The following is a 20,065-nucleotide window of genomic DNA, read 5'->3' on the forward strand; positions in this document are numbered from 1 at the left end:
GGGGGGGGGGGGGGGGGGGGTTGAAGACCACAATAGGCTCAGGGGGGAGGAAACAGAGGAGGAGGAGGGAGGCAGGGAGACCGGTGGTCAGAGGCTGACGTAGCAGACGCCGGGGGTGAGGCCGAGCGGGGCGTCACACCGGGGGAAGTTGTAGGGTCATGGCAGCGGAGATCCCAGCGTCACCCCCCCTGCACCCACGGACACATTCAGCAGTCACCAACCAGCAGAGCGCCAGTGACGCTCCCCCGTGCATTCAGTGTTCATTCGTTTCAATGTGACCCCTTTTTAAAAAGTCAGAACCTGCACACTGGGGCATATTTCAGACAAATGTGACGGAGTTGCGCGAAATAAATAATTGTTGGAGCGTGTTGGTTTGTTTACGACCAACACAGCTATGTGCACCATTTATTTTCACTTAAATGTCCCAATACCACTTTCACAAAATGTGACCCTGTACATGCATTCATCAGTAAAGTGTGCAAAGGGAAACTGGTGGCCTGGGGAATAAAAAAATAATAATAACTATTTCAAGTGAATTTGCGTGTGTAAATGTGTCAGATTAACAATGTCTGTGGGTAACGGCCTGTGCCGAAGTGCGAGTCATTGTAAAGTGACGACACCTTGTGGTGAAGCTCTACTTGAGGTAGGCAAACAGGCATCGTTCACTTTATCAAAGAACTTCATAGTGCATCGATAAGACGGAGCCGAATTGGAGCAGGAAACTACGGCATTGAAGTGAAGAGTGAGGAGTGAATGCACGGGTTTGAATCTACTCAGGTAGAGGTTGGGTGCTGCTGAAAAGCCATCCTGTCATGACGGCTGTGTAAGGCTGTAGTATCCCTCCGACTGGGCAGGTGTGAGTGGCGGGCAGAGGCCTGTGGAAACCCAAGAGTCGAGCCCATAAGGCAGAGCACCAGCACAGGGAGTGAGTGCTTCTCTCCTGCAGTCCAGCTGAAGATGCATCTGTTTGGCCTCATATAGTCTGAACTGAACCTCAACTGAAATCTCATTAGAACGTCACAGTACGTTGGCGTGAGTAGTTACAACGACATCTGACTCTGCACCTTTGGCCTCTTCGCAGCCCTGCTAGTAAACAACTCCCCCCCAAGGGTGTTCAACCCAGGAGATATTCAGGACTGTGTGTCTGTGATTTTTCATCTTAATGAATCAGGTTACATTTCCACTCGGGTAGTAGATTCCATCCTCAGTTACATCCCTGCACTGATACCAACTTACATCAATCTCTGTTCTGCTCTGTCCATTTCTCTTCTAGACCTTTGCAACATGTTCAGAGACTCTGTTCTTTAAACGTCAGTCTCGAGTCCGACCCCTACGTACGTGAGCAATAATCTCATAAAACTCTCTCTTATAACGATTTCTGTGCTTTAATCTTGAGCAGTTTGAGGTAAAAAAATATTTAAATGTTATTAAAAAAAAATTGCACACACATTGAATGCTAATTTCCCCCTGATTTGCTACCACATAACAAAATATAAAGCAGCATACTGCAAACAAACTCCTCCTGATAAACTCCTGCTAGATAATCTGAACTCTACTTTGAGTCTATGGCAACAGAGACTAACATTGCAAATATAAAAACACATAACATAGCACGGTATGCTACAGTAAAACACTATTGCACTGTGGGATACTGTCTATGGCCTTCAGCCATCTTGGATTATCTCAAGACTGTTGGGTTTCCACAGACCGCTGCTGGTAGCAGTACACTGGTGAAAGAGAAGTGGTGATGGGAGCAACTGGGTGGAAGTGAACCCAGTGTCAGTACTGTGCAGTAAGAGTCGGACGTACAGTGGTGTTTGTGATGCATGTGTTAGGTGTGTCTGTGTACAGTGTTACTTCGGTGTGTCAACGTTAAGACAATGACTGTTTCTCTTTTGTGTGTGTGTGTGTGTGTGTGTGTTGCCTAGGTGTATGACAGATGGGACCCGTTGGAGATCTGAGAGGTGATGCTGGCGCTCCTGCTCATGCCCTGTTCATTCCTTCCCCCTGATGACGTCCTCCTCATAGCCTGTGGGCTGTTCCTCACCCCTCCCGCACCGCCTCCACTCCCCCTCTGACTCCCTCCTCCGGGGTGATGGAGGCTCCAGGGCGGTGGACCCCCAGCTAGCATGGGGTGACCCCAGGGCTGCTGTGAGCTGGAGCTCCCCTGGTGGTGATGACTATGGTGGCCCCCTCCTCCACCTCCGGCAGGCCAGTGGCCTCCCCCCTGAGCCCCCTGGCCTCCTCCCCCTCCGCCCCCCCAGCCTCCCTGGGGATCAGAAGCCAGGTTAGTGAGCACCATGTTGCTGAAGCCCAGCCGCATGGACTCAGAGTCAAAAGCCTCGATCTCTCGGGCCTGTCGCTCCAGCAGCGAGCGGATCCGCTCCAGGCGTTCGTTCTGCAGGGCGAGCATTTCCTCCTCAATCTGTGGAGAGAAACAAATAATATCAGCTTGATTTCATAACTCATCAACTCACATCGAAAGTTAATGAAAGGGAGTGAAGCCAATCGCCTTTTAGCAGGTTTACCCAGGTTTAAAAACCTGCATATACCTGCAAATTTTGGTGTAAGGTTTAAGTAAGGACAGTATGTGAATGTCAACATTAGATTTGTGCGATAACCAGCATGAGAAGACACAGGCTCTTTCTTACTTTCTGCTCCAGCAGCGCCCTCCGCAGAGACACCCTCTGCTCCAGCTCCCTCTTCTCCTTGTCGTGCTGAGCGTCCGTCTGCATCTTGATCTTGCTCTGGTACGCGTTGAGCAGCTCCAGCTCCTGCTGCAGCTGCATCCTCAGAACCTGACACTCCCCCTCTTGAGCTTCATCTAACCGCAGCTGAGGGCAGGGAAACAAAGACACAGAGAGAAAGAAACTCAATCTTTCTCTGTGAGCACGTGTATTTGGCCAGTGTCAATGAAATACACTTTTTTAAGGAACAGAGATCCCTTAAATAGCCGAAATTAGAGAATTACTAATTTGCATCCCACAAAATTGACATTGAAATGAAATCCTGCGTCAAAATTAGAATCATATACTCATATTCATTGGCATCCATGTGTTAAATTATACATAATAACTACTGAACAGAAAAACATAACACCAAAAACATGTTGCATGTCCAATTCGATTCATATTTAGATTCTTCTTTCCTGAGATAAATGATTATTTGGGACTATTTTAACAATGCAAACTCCCAATGGCAGTTTTGTGTGAGGACAAATCGGACATTGATTTGTTTGGTGACAGTAATGAAACATTTCCATCTTTGTCTCATGAGCCTGTTGGAGTTTCTCTTCAGATACTCACAGCCTGCGTGGAGAGCATCTCATTGATGGAGTGGTCGTACTGCTCTGCCAGGATGGCCAGCTTCCTGGTCTGCTCCTCCTTCAGCCTCTTCAGCACCGCCTTGTGTTCAGACTTGGGCGTGGTCTCCAGCAGATGATTCCTGAGGGCCTTGTACTGCCTGGTCTGGGTTTTACAAGTGTCTTGGAATTGCTTCTTAATCTGAAGCTCCTTAGACTGAGAAAAATAGTGACCGTCAAGTGACATGTGTGCCTGTGTGTGGTTTGTCATAGGGTCGGTTTCAAAGGTTTTTTTGTACCTTGAGGCTCTTGGGCTGCTGTCGGACCTCCATGACATGTTTCCGCCTCAGCTCCCTCTCCCTCCTCTTGTTGTACTCCAGCTGGTTTGTGAGCTCGGTCTGGTGCTGGGTGCGGATCAGATCTGCCCGCGCCTTCTGGATCGTCCCCAGATGCCTGAACTCCAGCTCCTGCATGGACTCGTGATGCCGGAGCAGCATGGCGTGCTCCAGGTCCTTCTGTGTCTGCCGTTTGTTCAGCTCCTGGAAAAAACCGGAGAACATTCAGGGTGGAGGTGAGACAGGAGCAGGTGATGGTCTGTAGTTGTCTCTGCATGTTGAAGTACCTCTCTGGCCAGATCCTGCTCCACATTGTGTCTGGCGATGAGGACCCTGCGTTTGAACCGACGACACTCCAGCTCCAGGTACTGCCTCTGTCTCCTCAGCAAGTTGGCCTCCTCCTCCGCCTGGTAGTGGACACATGGTCACATGACTATAATGAACAGTATATCTCACAATTCGACTGAAATGGAGACAAGAAAACTTGGCATGTGAAGTTTTGGGGGACAAATGAGCCAAGCAGGGTCAAACCTGGGTAGTGCTTAGATGAGAGGCACATTTTATTAATGTTGGAGATTCAACTGATTGTGCAAAGGTCCATAGCCAGGTTTGAGGAAAATTATTACCTGGTCTTGGAAATGTACGTAAAGTCTGAGAAATCCTCACCTGGAAGTGCTGGATGTTCTCTTTCTGCTTGGAGAGCCACTCCTGCTTCTCTTTCTTTGGAGTCGACTGGTTCTCACTCAGTTCCTGCCACACAAGTGATACTTTGTTTTCTTTCAGTGTGTCAGGGCGTCATCACTATTGGGTTTAATATCAACATTTAGCATTTCAAGAATGGTGTTAACTGCCTGGATGAAACTCAAAACTTTTATTTCATGGAAACTGGCTTCATGAAACACAGAGAAACTTGCAGGAAAGATCGGTCGTGAGTCAAAAAGTTGAAGAACCAAACTGGCTTCTTAGATAATGAATTGTCTTTGGGGTTTAGACAGGTTGTCAGAAAAAACTAGATATCTGGTGAAATCACCCTGGCCCCCCAAAAAAACTAACTCCTATGAGTACTTTTGCATATATATTTCTGAATGTGTGTGTGTGTGTGTGTATGTTACCTCTTTGAGCTGCTCCTTGCGTAGTTTATACTCTCGTTTCTGAGACTCCAGAAAGCTGCTGAGCTCTTTCTTCTGCTGCACCTGGATGTGTTGCTGGAACTTCTTCTCATCATTGGTAAATGTCTTCAGCTAAACCAAACATGGACAATGAGTAAGAACGAAAATACACTCTTTTCATTTTTAGATTAATATTTTGTGTGTGTGGGTTATTTGCTGACATCTTTCTCGAGGGCCGCCTGGTGCTTTTTGAGCAGCTTCTCCATCTCTTGGGAGAAGTTGCTCCTCTGACTCTCCAGCTCTTTGTCCAGCCTCAGGCGGTGCTCGTCCATCTCTCCCTTCAGCTTGTTCTCCAGACCCATCAGGTGCTTCTGATGTTGCCGTCTCATTCGTTTGTATCCTGACATCTGCTCCCGCAGCTCAGAGTCCTGCTCGTGTTCCTGCATCTCTCGAGTCACCTACAAGATACACGCCAGAGAGAATCAGTAAGGTCCGGATTGTTTCAAAGGTGTGTTGGTATAACAGCCATGGTGAAAGAGTAGTAAGTGTGTTCTCACAAGTGACGCTGTGCGTATGGTGGCAAAATGCTCTCTGTTGCGGTAGTGCTTCCTTGGGACCTGAACCGGTGTTTCCTGGGGCTCAGTGGGTTGACTGCTGGGTTCCTGCTCCCCAGAGAAGCTCTCCTCTTCTTCCTGGAGACATGAGGCAGCACTATCAACAAATTACTCTGTCACAGTAATTAACAGTACACATACAATAAAAAAGAAGCATTGGGAGCATGAGGAGAATCTGGGACAGAGCATGAGTAAGACAAACAGAAACGACCAAGGTGCTACAGAAACATCAGGGCAGTGAAGTGCGATGTCTCACTCTGAATCCATTGGACTCATTCATCCAATATTTATTTACTATGATAAAGAATAATATACACATTTAATCAAAGGGATGTTGTATTGCACTTCCATAAAATAAAAGGATGGGTAGAGTCAAATTTCCCTGGACTTTCTCTGAATGGTACATGCCCAAATCGTTCAAACTTACCAATTTGTAATGCAGGGTTTCAGCTATAAGGGCAAGGTCACACAAGAGTATTTGCTTTGCCACAGGAAGCAAATATTGCACTAGTCCCCTCACTCGCACAGACAGAAAGTGAACAAGAGGGAGTCATTCTCTCAGACTAGACAAAGTGTCATAATTCCTCTAAATATTTGAGTGTCTGAGTCACTTTACCCACCGGTTTGAGGTGGATGACAGAGCTGTTGGACATGACTGTGTGGTCGCCCTCCATCAGGTCCAGCTCGCTGCGGCTGTCCTGAGCCGCTTCATTCAGGCTGTTGACGGAGCTGCTCTGGGAGCTGGCGCTGATGGACATGCTGGGGATGGACTGATTACTGCCGACGCTGTTCACTGTTCCTGTTCGACCTCCACCAGGCTCCAGCTCCTGGGACAGAGAGAGAGAAAGAGAGAGAGAGAGAGAGAGACAGAGAACGAGAGACAGAGAACGAGAGAGAGAGAGAGAGAGAGAGAGTGTGAAAGTGCCAGAGAGGAAAGAGGAGAAAGAGACACAGAGAGAAAGAAAGACATGCATACAAACCAATGCATGCCAAATTACTTTCTCTTCATGGTTGTTTTTCTGTCCCACACAAATCTTCTTTGTATTCAAGGATCATTATTTTAACTTTGATTTTAACATGCAACTCACACACACCTCATCTCCATCCTGAGCCTCTGCAGCAGGTCCGTTGTGAGCCTCATGAAGGAGGATCTTCTTCATCTTGCGGTACTGCAGGTTGTCCAGCTCTCGCACGGCATCCTTGGTCCTTTGAATAAGATCCATTAGCACAGAGTCTGGACGTTCACGCTGCAGAAATGCATGCTGCAGAGGAAGGTAGCAGGAAGGAGAAGACGGAACATCATTGAACAGAGAAGTCACAGAAGAAAAAGAAGGATAACAGGAATGAAATCCAAGTTTTCGACACTGAAACTTTGTGTTTACAAGCGTAAAGAGGCCCGAAAGTTTGTGCACTTATTTTAACGTGTAATAGATATTTTTTCTTCAGGACGTGTAAGATGTAACTCCGGCAAGAGAGCCAGGTGAAAGAGCTTTTCAGTTTCTGGTGCGTTTGTGACCTCAAACGTGACGCGACAGGGAAATAAAAACAGAAAAAGGCTAACTCCTCCACTGGCAATGAGAAAAGAGTCAATTAGTGGGTTTACCAGTGGGTGCCCTGTATATACTCCCTTATTTTGGGGTAAATGAGATACCCAAAGAAAAAGAAGCAGACCATGTATGTCTACTGTCAAAGTTAGTCATTAGGGCCTAAAATATGACAGGAAATCCCATAGCTATTTGAATGACCTGCAGCCCATTAAGAAACATTAACACTGTTTTCCTGTACTTTGTAGTTAAGTAAAGTAAAGTTGGACCAGTAGTTCTACTGAAGAAGATCAATTAGACAATAAGTTAAAAAAAAATAAGATTGTAAGAGTTTGAATATTTCAAGCAAAGTCAGTTTTTAACTTAACATTTAACAAAGAAAGACACTCTGCAGTGCTTACAGTATCAGCAACAGTGAATCCATTAGTGAGTTAAGTGACAGCTGCTCAATTACTTAACAGTGGGTGGAGAAGTCGCATCTCTTCAGTGATTACATGTTCTTTCTACAAAACCGAGTGTGTGTTTGTCTATGTTGTGGATGTGTGTGAATCTGGAAACAGGGGATTAGTGAATCAAAACAGAAGCTGATGGAGGAGAGAACTGAGTGCAAACGTCAGATTTATCACAGGAGGGCCTGTCATCAGGTTTATGTGTGGCAGTGCACAGTACGGGCATGAACCTACACCCAGCATGTCGTCAGAGTGCGGCCGGTCCTGGGGGATTTTCTGAAGGCAAGAATCGATAAAGTTTCTGAAGTAGTCCGTCCTGAAACGAAGACGACAGGAGAGAGGGTCAAAACACAACAAGACGCTGACACCGATCGTCCTAACAAAAGTCAACACAATAGGTTCAGGTGCATAATGTACAACGTAAATACAACACAGCCCTATTTAAAACTAAAGCAAAGCATTTTATAGCATGTTTGTAGTTTTGAATTATTTAATTTAGTTATATCACATTTAATTTGTTATCTGTGCTCGTCATTTTTCATAGCCCACAAATTAAAGGATCAACCCAGAGTTTTTGTACCATCAGTAGTAAATTATGTTTTCTTAAAACTTGCATAGAAAATAAAAATTGGTAATGCAAGTCCTTAAGTAAGCAGTCCAAATAAATCCACAGAGACTGACAACTTGGCCAATCTATGCTATTTATTTACATTGTGTGTTTGTGGAAACTTACCATTCACTAGACATTAGTGTGGGACTCTCATTCTGCGCTATGTGGTATAAGGCACTCATTGCATTCATGTTAAACAAGGGAGGCTTCCTCTCCGCTGGAACAGAAAACACAAAGTCAGGACTTATCTCTTCTTATCAAATCAAAAGTATGACAACCAGAGAAGCACAATATAGGCTCTTTGTATACAAATCATTTTACCAGTCATAGCAGACTGTGTGTTTATAAAGAATGGAAGGGCTATATTTTATTTATATTAAATATTCTATAATATACTGCAGCTTCATCCTTATATATAAAATTACCACAAACATACACTGTTACCTACCTAATTCTATACAGGTGATCCCCAAGGACCAGACATCCACCTTCCCATCATACTGGCCCTCATCCATGGCAAGAATCACCTCAGGGGCCATCCTGTAAGAAGAAGTGGGGCAGAAAGATAAAGTCGTGTAAAATAGGGAAAGCTGTATTTACTATTATCCTCCAAAGTTCATCAGCAGCATAAATAAGATTTTAAAAAGCAGGTGCTCCCTCCTGAAGAAGATATCTCTATCCTGAGCAAAGCCTTCAAACACTACAGCAGGCAGCTCTTTACTTGTGTGCGAGTATGCAAATAGAGGTAAATACCATTTAAAGTGAAATCCATTTCAATAATCAATACTTCTTTAAGCAGACAGTCAATCCCTACTGGAGTCAACATTTTGCACTTTCACTTACCAATATGGCGTTCCCACAAAGGAGTTGGCAGGCGAGGCGATGGAGGCAGAGCCAAAGTCGGCCAGTTTGACCAGCCCCGGCTCCGTCAGCAGGATGTTACCTGCCTTCACGTCCCTGAGAGACAGAGGAACAAGAAGAAACGTGTTCAGAGGATGTGGTGTGTGGGGGGGGGATTTATTGTTTACAGACAGTTCTGCAGAGATTTTAAAAACCGCCTCACCTGTGGATCATATTGTGGGAATGAAGGTAGGCCAGCCCCTGCAGAGCACCATGTGTAATGGCAGCGATCTCTACTTCTTGTAGAGGTTTTTTATGAACTGTAGGAGGGAAAAAAAGATTTGGAACGCCAGCTGATGAAGACGCATCAGACACTACTTTCTTTTCTTTGAGCTCAAAAAGACAAGACAGATCAAAACCTCATCTCTTGGGAAAAACTGAGCCACAGAACACCTACTCACCTTCTAACAGATCAGAGGCTGAGCCGAGACAATACTCCATCACCAGCTGGAGACGACAGATGAGGTTGTGAGTAAAAGCGAATAGAAAAATACAAACCCGTATATTTGAATGAGATGATGTTTCAATCCCGTGCATGTAGTCAGGTGACTTACCCATGCTGTGTGCTCACGGAGGTAGCATCCTTTGTACTCTATACTATTGGGGTGCCGGATCCTCTGGAGAAACTTCACCTCCTTTATTATGTCCTGCCATTTCTGTCGAGGAAAGCAGCGACTTCAACCTATGCAATGCCTTGATTCTCGTTACAGATTGTGTAATCTGATTATAGCTAATCTGAAATCAGGAGCTGTATCTAGGTGAAAGTGAAAGTGAGTGCACAAGAGCGACCTTGTTGGATGTTTAAAGGATTTGAAAATCAGGATTACAATGAAACCCCACTTTAACAGTGTGGTGAAGCACGGAAACAGGCAGTTTTTGTTAATTGTTGTCATGTCATTGACGATATCAGCGATTATTATTTATTGCTTATATTAAGTTTTTAAAATGTATATATCAAAAACTTGTATTGTTAGTTTGTGGTAGAGAAAGTAGAAGAGAAAGAGCAGCTGTATTGATCTGAATTGTATTAAAGGTGCACAAAAATCAAGGTATGATACATTTACAACTATTCAGTGGAGAATATTTCCTGAAACGTGTAGAAAGGTCAAAGTCTGAACTACCGTAGATTATTAATTATACCATCACGTGTATATAAATATTATTATCATTCTTGTCTCACCTCAATAGACTGTTTGCCATTGTAGGACATCTTTTTAATAGCCACCACCTCATTAGTGCGAATATCCCGCGCCTGTCAAACACAAAGGACACTGTCAGGACACATTTTGACCAGAACATAACGGACTTCTAATGCTCTGTACATTTTTTCTGTAATCATGGACCACTGACTCAAACATACAAGTTGTATGTGATTCAGTTGCTTTCTCAAAAGGCCTTGAGCTACTGTTTTAATCACAGAAAGGTTCACAGTAGCATAATATATATTTACTGAACAAAACTGACTGAGAGCAGATCATATTTAACTGAGTGAGTTAGTGCACAGATGTAGTTTACGTACAAAGTAGACGGCGCCAAAGCTGCCATGGCCAATCTCTCTGAGGTCTGAGAAAAGCTTCTCTGGGTCTTCTTTGAAGAAAAGATCAGACACCTCGGGATCCTTCAGGCTCCCTGCCCTTACAGAGGCGGGCATCCTGGTCAATGTAGTCCCTTCTCGCCCACTCGAAGGGGATGGGACTATCTGGGTGCTGAGCTACGCCAAAGCAGCTGAAGATTCATCTGCAGTAATGGATGGGCCTGAGGAATCAGCACATGGGCGCCTAGATGGACAGAAGGGGTGAGGGGGAGCGGAGGCAAAGAGAGAAAGACAGAGGCGTTAGCAAGGACCAGATAAAACTCTCTTGCAAATCGACTGCTCTCCATCCATTCAAATGACAACACAGAGACACAACACACAAGGTGTTAAACCAAAATGCTTTGATTAGCTGTGCAACAGTCCAAATCCACAGTTCAGTTCAGACTTCTATTTTTGAGCCACAGTTCAGTTGAACTGAATTTCAGTGTTATTACCAATCCTTGAGCTAATTTAACTCACCTGACTCCATCATTACTGGGCCACAATAATCATGTGACAAATGCAGCTGGAAGACAATACAATAGGTGTGATACAACTTTATAGCCCTAACTTGAAATAGAGTTATGCATGTGTGATTTAGATGTGTTGTTGTGTTAACTGTGAAATGAAAAATGAGTTGTTGAGCTTGAACCGGTGCAGCTGCAGCTGAGGCAGCAGGATGGGGTATCATGGCTGCTCTGGTTCACAAAGCCTGGGAAAAAAGGTCTGTACCTTCCTCTGTTTCTTTAACAATTGTGAAAACACAGGGGGGCTTGAGGCCTCATTAAAATATCATACGGCGTATGACACATCACTGGCTGAGGTTTCTCCAGAAAGATTAGAGGCTCCCCAAGTAAACAAGGGAACTAAAGCCACTGGTCGCACCATCAAATGCTGACCCCAATATAATCCACTAACTGCAGAGTCATCATGAGGGTATCAGGTCAGTTCAGAAATCGCTTCAGCAATTATTGCAGATCTGTAAGTGACTGGAATACTGGGCAATGCAAATATCCCGGCTCAGAGATTGATTTCATGTCCGGTGCTATGAGGAGGCGACAGTAATGAGGGGTGAACTGCATCAGAAGATCAATTAAAGGACCCGAGGTCAAATTTGACTGTGTACTGTAAACTGGATGCATCAATTGTGCCCTTGTTAATTCATGTAATGTGCATGTAAGATTAATACTGTGTTTTAATGCTGAGTGTGTGTGACAGCATTGTGTATAATCTGCATCTATACAGCAAATTATTTTGTGTTTGTAGGTGTGTTTCAGAATTTCATCCCAAAAACGAAACTGGTTTATATAACGTTCCATGCAAATGAGCAGTATCTGTCAACAGCCTGTATTGTACAGGTAGAGGCTCAGCTATGCTCAAAGTTTGACATACGGAATCGGAGAACGACTTCTGTCAGTGCTCTGCTTTCATTTCGTCCGTATTTGTGCTCGTCTTATGAAAGCTCACGGATAAGGACGATACAGAGCAGTGCCACCAGTAGCCATTGGAGCAGTGCAAACAATAGTTCAGGCGAGATGACCATTGGACACGAGGGAGAAATCAAAACTATGACAGAACTTTTTAGGGGACTTTGCAAGTAGGAATGAAACTACAGGCAAACTACAACGTGGCCAGTTTTGCATCTTGCTCCCTCTCTAATGAGGAACATTATCACAACAGCGACCATTTCTGTGTTTGTTGTTGTCAGAAACTCTTGACTGATTTAGGTACATGGGCACTGGGCAGTGATGGTTACACATCTCTTTTAGTACATAAAGGCAGCATAAATGAGGTTTAACACTCCCCTGGTGCATATGAACTGTTTGTGTACATTTTCTGAATCAGCTTTTCAAAGTAAAATACAGAAAAAAGCTGGAGGTTGTGTTTTTTTGTTATATGCAAAGTTTTAGACAGCCCTGAGTTACTTCACAGATTCTGTTGATTACAAAAGACAAAAGTAAATACAACCCCCGCAGCAAGGAGACATTTAAGAATGAGCATTTCTTCAAATGTTAATGCACTTAGTTTATTCCATGAACTTGAAAAAAAAAAGCCAACTGTTTAGCATGTGGGTGGGAATATTATGATTGTGTGGCAGCAAGTGGCACAGTAAACATTGCACAGGAGAGAGAAAGAAGAATGGATTACTCTATCAATAAATCCTGAATGAAATGTGCTCTACAGTAAGTCAGTAAACTGAAAAGAAGATATGATGAGCCAGAGCAGAACTCAAAATCCACCATGAACTAATTCTTCAGGAAACATAAGCCAAAGCTTTTAGACTGACTCTCACAGTCGCCCTGACCTAAACATCAGTAAAGATCTGTGGGTAGTATATATGCCCATGCCCAAAGTTTGTCAGTGGTCACGTGATAAACGTTTTCTCGTGTGTTAGTAGGGACGGATATTAGTTCTGATAAGGAGCTAGAACGCTTGTGTTGATGGAGATTTCTTTACTTTTTAAAATGGAAACATTCATACTGATGCAGCCTCTAAGCAGCTCCACTTTAGTGGCTGGGGTTAACGGGCCCTCACAACATTATCAATCTTTACAGAACATTTAAAACCAAAACATCAGATCTCGTGCCTGACAGGAGATCTGAAGTTCAATCAAATACCTACCAATTAAAGAATCACTCCGCCCTGTTTTAACCTCATCTCCATGTTTTGTCTTCAGCCAACATGAAACGAAGCACAACCCTTTCCATACCCAGATACCACAGGGATATCATTACAGACATGCTCAGAGGGGAAACTGCTACTTTCCTCCTTTCAGCTTATCTTTGTGTTGGCAGCACTGTGAACCGAACCTATAGTTATCAGCACAGGCCCGGCAGCCTGTGGCCCCACTACCACACAGGCTGGCTTAATGTCACAAGGTTCGTCCTGGTGAAAACGCCATCCAGCTGACTACGAATAAAACAAGCATGAAACTCTTATGATGAAACACAAAGCCCCCAAGGACAACACATACCTGGGAACAAACTGAAGTAACCACAGTCTTTTTATGAACAGAGATTCATTCACATTTTGTCTAATTTTGTCCTAATACATGCAGCACTACAAGCTGAGCATTATAAGACCGGTAGCCTTTAAAACTGTCATTTTTAAACAATGAATATTCAGGCGAGGGGTCTCTCTGCGACGAAAACATTCTGTGTACAGAAACCAATCACACATAAAATATTCCAGCTGAAAATTAAAGCAATGTACTGCATTCCTTCAGGTTAGAATAACTGCTTCTAAAAGTTCAATTGTATTCAAGCTATGAGATAAATTGTTTAATAGATTAATTTGACGGACCCCTCTGTGCCTGTATATGTGCGTCTGTGAGAGTTCAAATTATTGGGGTGATGTTTGTGTGAAAAGCAGAAAAGGCTTATAAGTAAAACACCAACATTCTTTCCACCCAAATCAGCAGAATAACAGAAACAAACATGTTCCAGCATATTCTCTGTTGTCTTGAAGTTCTCTGAACTGTAAAGATGTTTTCTATCGACCATGTGATAATACTTCCTCATGAACACTCAGCAGGATTCAGCACACACTGATTTTGAATGTACAATCACAAGGTAGGTTTCAAACAAGCAAACTATTATTTACAAGCTGTTTCTGACGGTTAATAGATTACATTTTTTTAATAGTTGATTGTTTGCAAAAGAATTGTTTTCCTGGTGCATCTCAAAAAACTGAAATGTAAAAGACTACAGAAGTATAATTTCAAAGAACGAATTGTTATGTTCCTTCTTTGTAAATTGGCATTGAAGAGTTAGTGAACTTTACCTTTACATTATTTATTTTTTATTCAAGTACAATCTGATTAATCTGAGATTCAAAAAGTCGTTACAACACTCATTGCATTTTATCATTGAAACGGCAGGAAACTTGGATTTTTTCTTTCTTTTAAATAACTTTATAATGTAGCTTGAACAGTATTATAGAATGTTGAGCTATTTCTGTTTCATAAATAAAGAATTCCACATTAAACTTGCTCACAAAAGGCTCATGGCTCCGGCTACACCTGATAGCAACAAATGCTTTGTCATATTTTGGATTTGACTGATGTATTTAAGCTCAGATTTTTCTTATCATCTCTCAAAACTTTGACCATCTTTTGATTTACACATACAGCAGACGTTTACTTTTACTCACGAGTTTTACTGACCCCTCATTACTCAGAATATGGTCAAAACAAAAAACATTACTGTATAGTCAAACAATCGTCTTGTCACTTAATATCAGTGAAACGTTACCTGCACTTCATTATTTTACATCAAGAAGAAATAAACTACATTCGATTTGGCTTGTGTTAGGCTACTTGTACAGTTCCAACAGACTAGATAATACAGTGTAATACAAATGTAATTGGTGTTAATATCCATATTTCTCTGTTTCTCTCCCCCACACACAGACAATCCGAGCACCACACTTAGTCACAAGACTGAATCTGGAAGAGACAGACTCGTCCGCAAGACATGCGTGCGCACGCTTTATCACAAAGAACAGTGTGTTCAAGAACTGCAACCAAAGTTGTTTTGCTTTACTGCTTGAGAAAATGGATTCTCTCTTGATGTATTATGTGAATTGATTTCCTGCGCACAGTAAAAATCACCAAGAAGCCTAATGAAGAGGGAACCAATACACAAAGCCGAGTAGCGAAGGGTGTAACGGAGAGAAAGAAAGAGAGAAATGGAGGGGGATGATAAATAATCTAATACTTTATTGATCCCCACAGTGAAACTCTCTCAGCTTCACAGCACAGGGTCATCTACAGAGGAGCAACCCTGGAGCAATTCTTCCGTCTGCCGCTTTATCAAAAGAGAAAGAGAGAATTTCTGCTAATTAAAACCTAGAGAACCAAACATCCATTCATCCTTTATATTTTTTTTTCATTTCTGCTGTTTACAATGAGTAACATTCTGCAAATACAGTTACCAGCTTTTATCAGACTACAATGCAACACTTTTTGATTTAACTGCCGATTGTGTTATTTCAGCTCGCTATGATTGCATTGATCACTTCCAACACTGGGTTAAACAGAACGCTACAATTAGAAAAGTTATCATTCCTCCAAAAACCGCAAAGATCTGTCGACCAACAACATAAACAGATTGTCAGATTGATTTAAGCCCCACACATCCATGTTACCCCTCTGTAGTTAGCTTTAGTTATTTTGGTGATGACAAAAAGTGAAATTCGTCGGATGGATTTGTTGCACCTGTTAGTTGTTGCAGGCAAATTTACAATGTTGTGATTCTTTTAGATACATGGAGTTCACGTCAGTAGAGCTTCAACTTTAAATGTCACTCTGAGGCGAAACCTCATCAACAGTGATATACTAAATCTCCTTTAAACTGCTTTTATAGAACTGTGGGAACTCCGGTGTCATATTCATTTACAAACAAACACACGCGCACACATATACTTTCATGCATATAGTTTCAAAATGTCCTTCAGACAGATCCAAATGCTGTATTGCTAAATAATTTAAGTAGGAATGCACTTAGCTGACACATCTTATTAAATGATCCTGTATCAGCCAGATGTAACTGGTCCACATGAAATCCTTCTCTATCACTTAGCTACAACCATTTTAACAATGACTCTTTATAACAAAAATTTAGTTAAAATGTTCACATGCCAAAAGGAAGAATCTCCTCTTAAATGTACCGTAATGTTCCCTCATCAGGTTCAGGGAGGTGTACAGATGAATCAGACAGACTTTAGGCATTAGATTCATTCAAGGCAGTGAGAAATGGGTTAGGTGTTCAGAAAACAATGCTAATTTGTGACCTACATGTGCGCTGTTGTTCAAATAGCTTACGCGTTGTGTGTGGATGGAGATAGAAGATGGAGGGTGGGGTGCTCATGCTCGTGCTTCCCAGACTGATTACGTTTTGTGGCTTTCACTGAGTGGAGGAAGTGAAAGCTCTCTGGCTGCCCAATGTCAACAACAATGCATCCCGACTTGTAGTGCTACAGAGATGATGTGAGCAGAGTGACCAAGCACTAAGAGGATTTGATCTATCCCTGTCCAAGCTCCATTTACATTTTGTTTTTATCCATGTTGGGATAAATGTCACCAGCATCGACAGCATAGTTTGTTCTGATCGAGACTCACTTGGGTAAAAAGACAATTTCCTTTCACAACATGACATACAAAAGAATCCAAACAGTCCTCTCTGACGTTAACACTACTTGACTTCACACTGAATCTTAATGACGGCTTAAATCTTGAACTGTTCTCAGCAAATGTGTAATCTGATGAAGATTGAGTGATGGAAAAGTTAATGCTCACCCGTCCATATCTAAAACTAGCAAACCATTAATATTAATATATTTTAATTGTTTAAACAGTGTGCGTCATCTCTCTGTCACCTGAAATACATTTTGGATGTGGCTATCCTCTGCCTTTTCGCTCTTATTAGTATTCTGACTCATCAAATATGCCTCTGGTTTCCAATTGTCAGGTTGGTCCACACAGGGAACACCTGAGGATCAATGTCATAAGCCCTGAGTTTTGTCAGCTAAAAAAAAAGAAGAGCTTAATTATAAGCAATGCAATCAAGAAACTAAATAAGGTTCATACTGGGTCATCCATGGGTACATTACATATTTCCTAATACTAACAAATTCAGTTGTGGTGGCGATGGTGGATGATATCGTGGAACCGGGTCTTGTCTGCAGAGGCTGACAGTTCCTGACTGACTTGGATCTAGACTTAAGCAAACAGGGAAGGCTTTGCTCCAGTGTCTAATCCATTATTCCTGGAAGACACTTAAAGACCATTATGCAGCGTGACCATATTCAGCACCCTCTGATACAACACTGACACACACCAAAAACCTCACAACTTTGCAAAGGCTTCTCCTGCATACGGAAGTTCACTTGCAAAGGCAGCTACGCAACTCTCCTCATCGGCCAACAGCCAGACCTTGAAAGTAAACAAGGGGAGATGATCCTTCTAGTGTTCTGACAGAAAAACAAATGTCAGAGGAGCACAGACCTCGAGGAGGCAGGGATGGGCAGCCAAGCAGAGATCCGTGATGAGAGAGGATGAGGACAAGTTGTACCTGCTTCTCAGCTGAGGTGCACGGACCCCCTGTTCATTAGGGTGCAGAGACAACAACAAAGACAGCTGGGCTGCTCACACTGCAGGTGGCACAGGAAATACAAAACCATATCCAAGTGTGTGTGTGTATACATCAGTCATGAAGCCGCGGAGCACCAGACCTGCTGGATCCCCACCGACAGGAGCTCGGTGCCTCAACGCTAAACCTGATGTCACAACACGGACGATGAGCGTGGCTTCACCAGAACCGGAGGTGCTGCGTTCAATCCCCGTGTCGACGACCCGCTGTCATGCACAAAATCGTGGTCCCAGATAATCCCAGCAGGAGAGGAGCTGGTGGAGCGATAGCCGGCGTTACGCAATGTCAACAGTGAAAACGGGAGGAATGCGACTCACGTCAGTGCACAACAACAGCGGCCGATGGATGCGACCTCTGCAAGGATCGCTCGAGGCTGAGTGTCTGCCTCCTGGAGGAAAAGCTGCCTGTCAACACGGTGCCACAACGTGTGCGAGCCACAGACACACAACATGTCACCTCCCGGCCACCTAATGCAGACAGTGTGCAAGCCGTGATGCTGCTGGTAAATGGGGAAACTTCCCCAAAATACCAACCTGACAACCCCACAGCCCAGTTTCACTTCACGCACAGTGTCCAACAACACAAACGAGGGAGTGGCACCGCTGGCTACTATAGTTGCATAAAGCGGATTAGCAAGCTAACCTGGCTAGCTAACGCTGCTCAAGGTAAAGCAGTCTGTGTTCGCATTGTTTACAAGAAACCAAACCAGCGACCACTCGGCTCGCTAGCCCCCCTGCTACATCCACTGCTCGTGTTTGACACTGACATTAAACACAACACACCTCCGTGATGACCAGGATGTGACAGCAGTGACACAGACACACACAAATCAGACAATGTGACACAACAAACAAGTTGTGACAGCAGCTGTCAGGTGAGCTGGCGAGTGGAAACCGACCTGGCGAGCTAGCTAGCTCCTCGGCTAACCTGCTTTGAAAAGGAGCTTAACCGCAGCGCAGAACACAGAGCTCACGTTAACACGTCCGTACTGCTGGTTTAGCATGAAGCTACAGCGGGCAAGCTACTCACCTCGTCCGGAAATTAGTCCTCACGGGTCGGGGAGAGGGGTGTCGGCGGCTGGTGGCTCCGGTCGACGCGGCGGAGCAAAGCGACTGACGCCAAAAAAAAAAATCACAGACGAGGCGAATCAGATTGGGCTAGTTTCCACATTAGCAGCTGCTAATTTGCTAATCTAACAACACAGTCGCCTTTCCAGCAAACACACGTTCCGTTCAGCTAATTTGTTCACTTTAGCAACAGCCGATTTAGTCATTTATTGTAGCCGGTGGCAATAACAATTCAACGCGAGGCTAGCTAGCCGGGCTAACGACTGTCAGGCGTCTGCCGCTGTCACAACGGGCTAGCAGACAAGCAAGCAAGGGCTACTGGCCAACCAGCTAGCTGCTAATGTTAGGCGTTAGCTAGCAAAGTTTCTCCCCTTTCGACAGGCAGTCCCCCTAAAAAAAATGGCGACGGTGGAGAATCGCCTCCCTGCCACCGTGCGGGAACCCGAGGAGCGGAAGAGCCGACAGACACGGAGCTGTGCGGCGAGAGGAGCGAGGGAGAACACGTGTGACAGGTTCGGGGGAGAGTGTTGTTGATGCTGTGCCGCTCGCAGGGAAACTGAGCGCCCCCCCCTCCGCTCGCTCTCTAATCTGTGAGTCTGCTGCTGCTGCTGCTGCACGAGCCAGAACCTGCAAGCATGTGCCGAGGATGCTGGGAGCCGTGCACACACTATGACTGTAAACACAACATCAGTCCTGGTCCATTCTTGCAGAAGGGGACAACCATCCTTTTCCCCAGTGTGTGCGTGTGTCTGTCTGTCTGTGTATGTGTGTGTCTGGCCGTCTTGCACACTTTCAGTCACTGAGCTCCTAACCTGATTAACAGTTCCAGTCCTGATCTGGCTTCCTCTATAAATAACCAGTCGTTCACTCATAGTCAGTGTTAAAAGCTGTTTTGTGCACCACCATACTGTAGTTGTGGATTTTCTCAAGATGTCAGAAAAGAACCAAGACACACACAAACACACACATACACTGGTATGGTGAGAACATCAGAAGAGGGTAATTCATTCTAGTAAACAACACTAGTACAGACCAAACCAGTCTAGATTATTTGTACAATAATGTAATAATAACACTGTGATCTCCCATGTGAAACTTCTGCATGCACGTGGTTGTGAACACCACCTCTCGGTCCATGATCTCTTGCTCCAGTTATATAATATGAAGTGCAGTTTGTGCAGATGCCAGATGATCAGTTCAATATGGGCTTGATGCCTGGCAGTTTCCACAAGTGCACCGGTGTAAACCCATTTCTTCCAGTGTCACTTTACTTTAAATTGTGTTATGTTTACATCAAAAAAAGCACATGTGAGCATTTGTGAAACCTGTGTTTACTCCACATGCATATTTAATGTACACGTTCCAGCCTTCACATGCAAAACAACTTGACATCACGTCGGTGCAAGCGTGAC

The 20,065-nt window shown here is 44.0% G+C and overlaps 1 protein-coding gene across 4 annotated transcripts; it reads right to left on the reverse strand.

Annotated features, from left to right (window-relative positions):
- Nucleotides 1-116: 116 nt before the first annotated feature.
- taok1b (TAO kinase 1b) lies at nt 117-19,205 on the reverse strand. 4 transcript variants are annotated; one of them, XM_053441077.1, is made up of 21 exons: nt 18,616-19,205; nt 10,382-10,640; nt 10,043-10,114; nt 9,417-9,518; nt 9,264-9,309; nt 9,026-9,122; nt 8,806-8,919; nt 8,411-8,502; nt 8,086-8,179; nt 7,587-7,668; nt 6,454-6,621; nt 5,980-6,186; nt 5,303-5,437; nt 4,967-5,203; nt 4,749-4,877; nt 4,303-4,386; nt 3,924-4,043; nt 3,601-3,840; nt 3,306-3,518; nt 2,652-2,834; nt 117-2,425 (listed from the first exon to the last, which is right to left on the reverse strand). In XM_053441077.1, exons 2-21 carry the CDS (start codon nt 10,511-10,513, stop codon nt 1,925-1,927), a joined length of 3,048 nt encoding a protein of 1,015 aa, XP_053297052.1. In that variant the 5' UTR covers nt 10,514-10,640; nt 18,616-19,205; the 3' UTR covers nt 117-1,924. The 4 variants fall into 4 exon arrangements, with proteins under 4 accessions (XP_053297052.1, XP_053297053.1, XP_053297055.1 ...); XM_053441078.1 differs by having other exon boundaries at nt 5,303-5,433; nt 5,976-6,186; XM_053441080.1 differs by lacking the exon at nt 18,616-19,205 and adding an exon at nt 18,120-18,497.
- Between the last annotated feature and the right edge of the window lie 860 nt (nt 19,206-20,065).

Source organism: Pleuronectes platessa, chromosome 15 (genome assembly GCF_947347685.1).
Source record: "Pleuronectes platessa chromosome 15, fPlePla1.1, whole genome shotgun sequence".
Lineage (NCBI taxonomy): Eukaryota > Metazoa > Chordata > Actinopteri > Pleuronectiformes > Pleuronectidae > Pleuronectes > Pleuronectes platessa.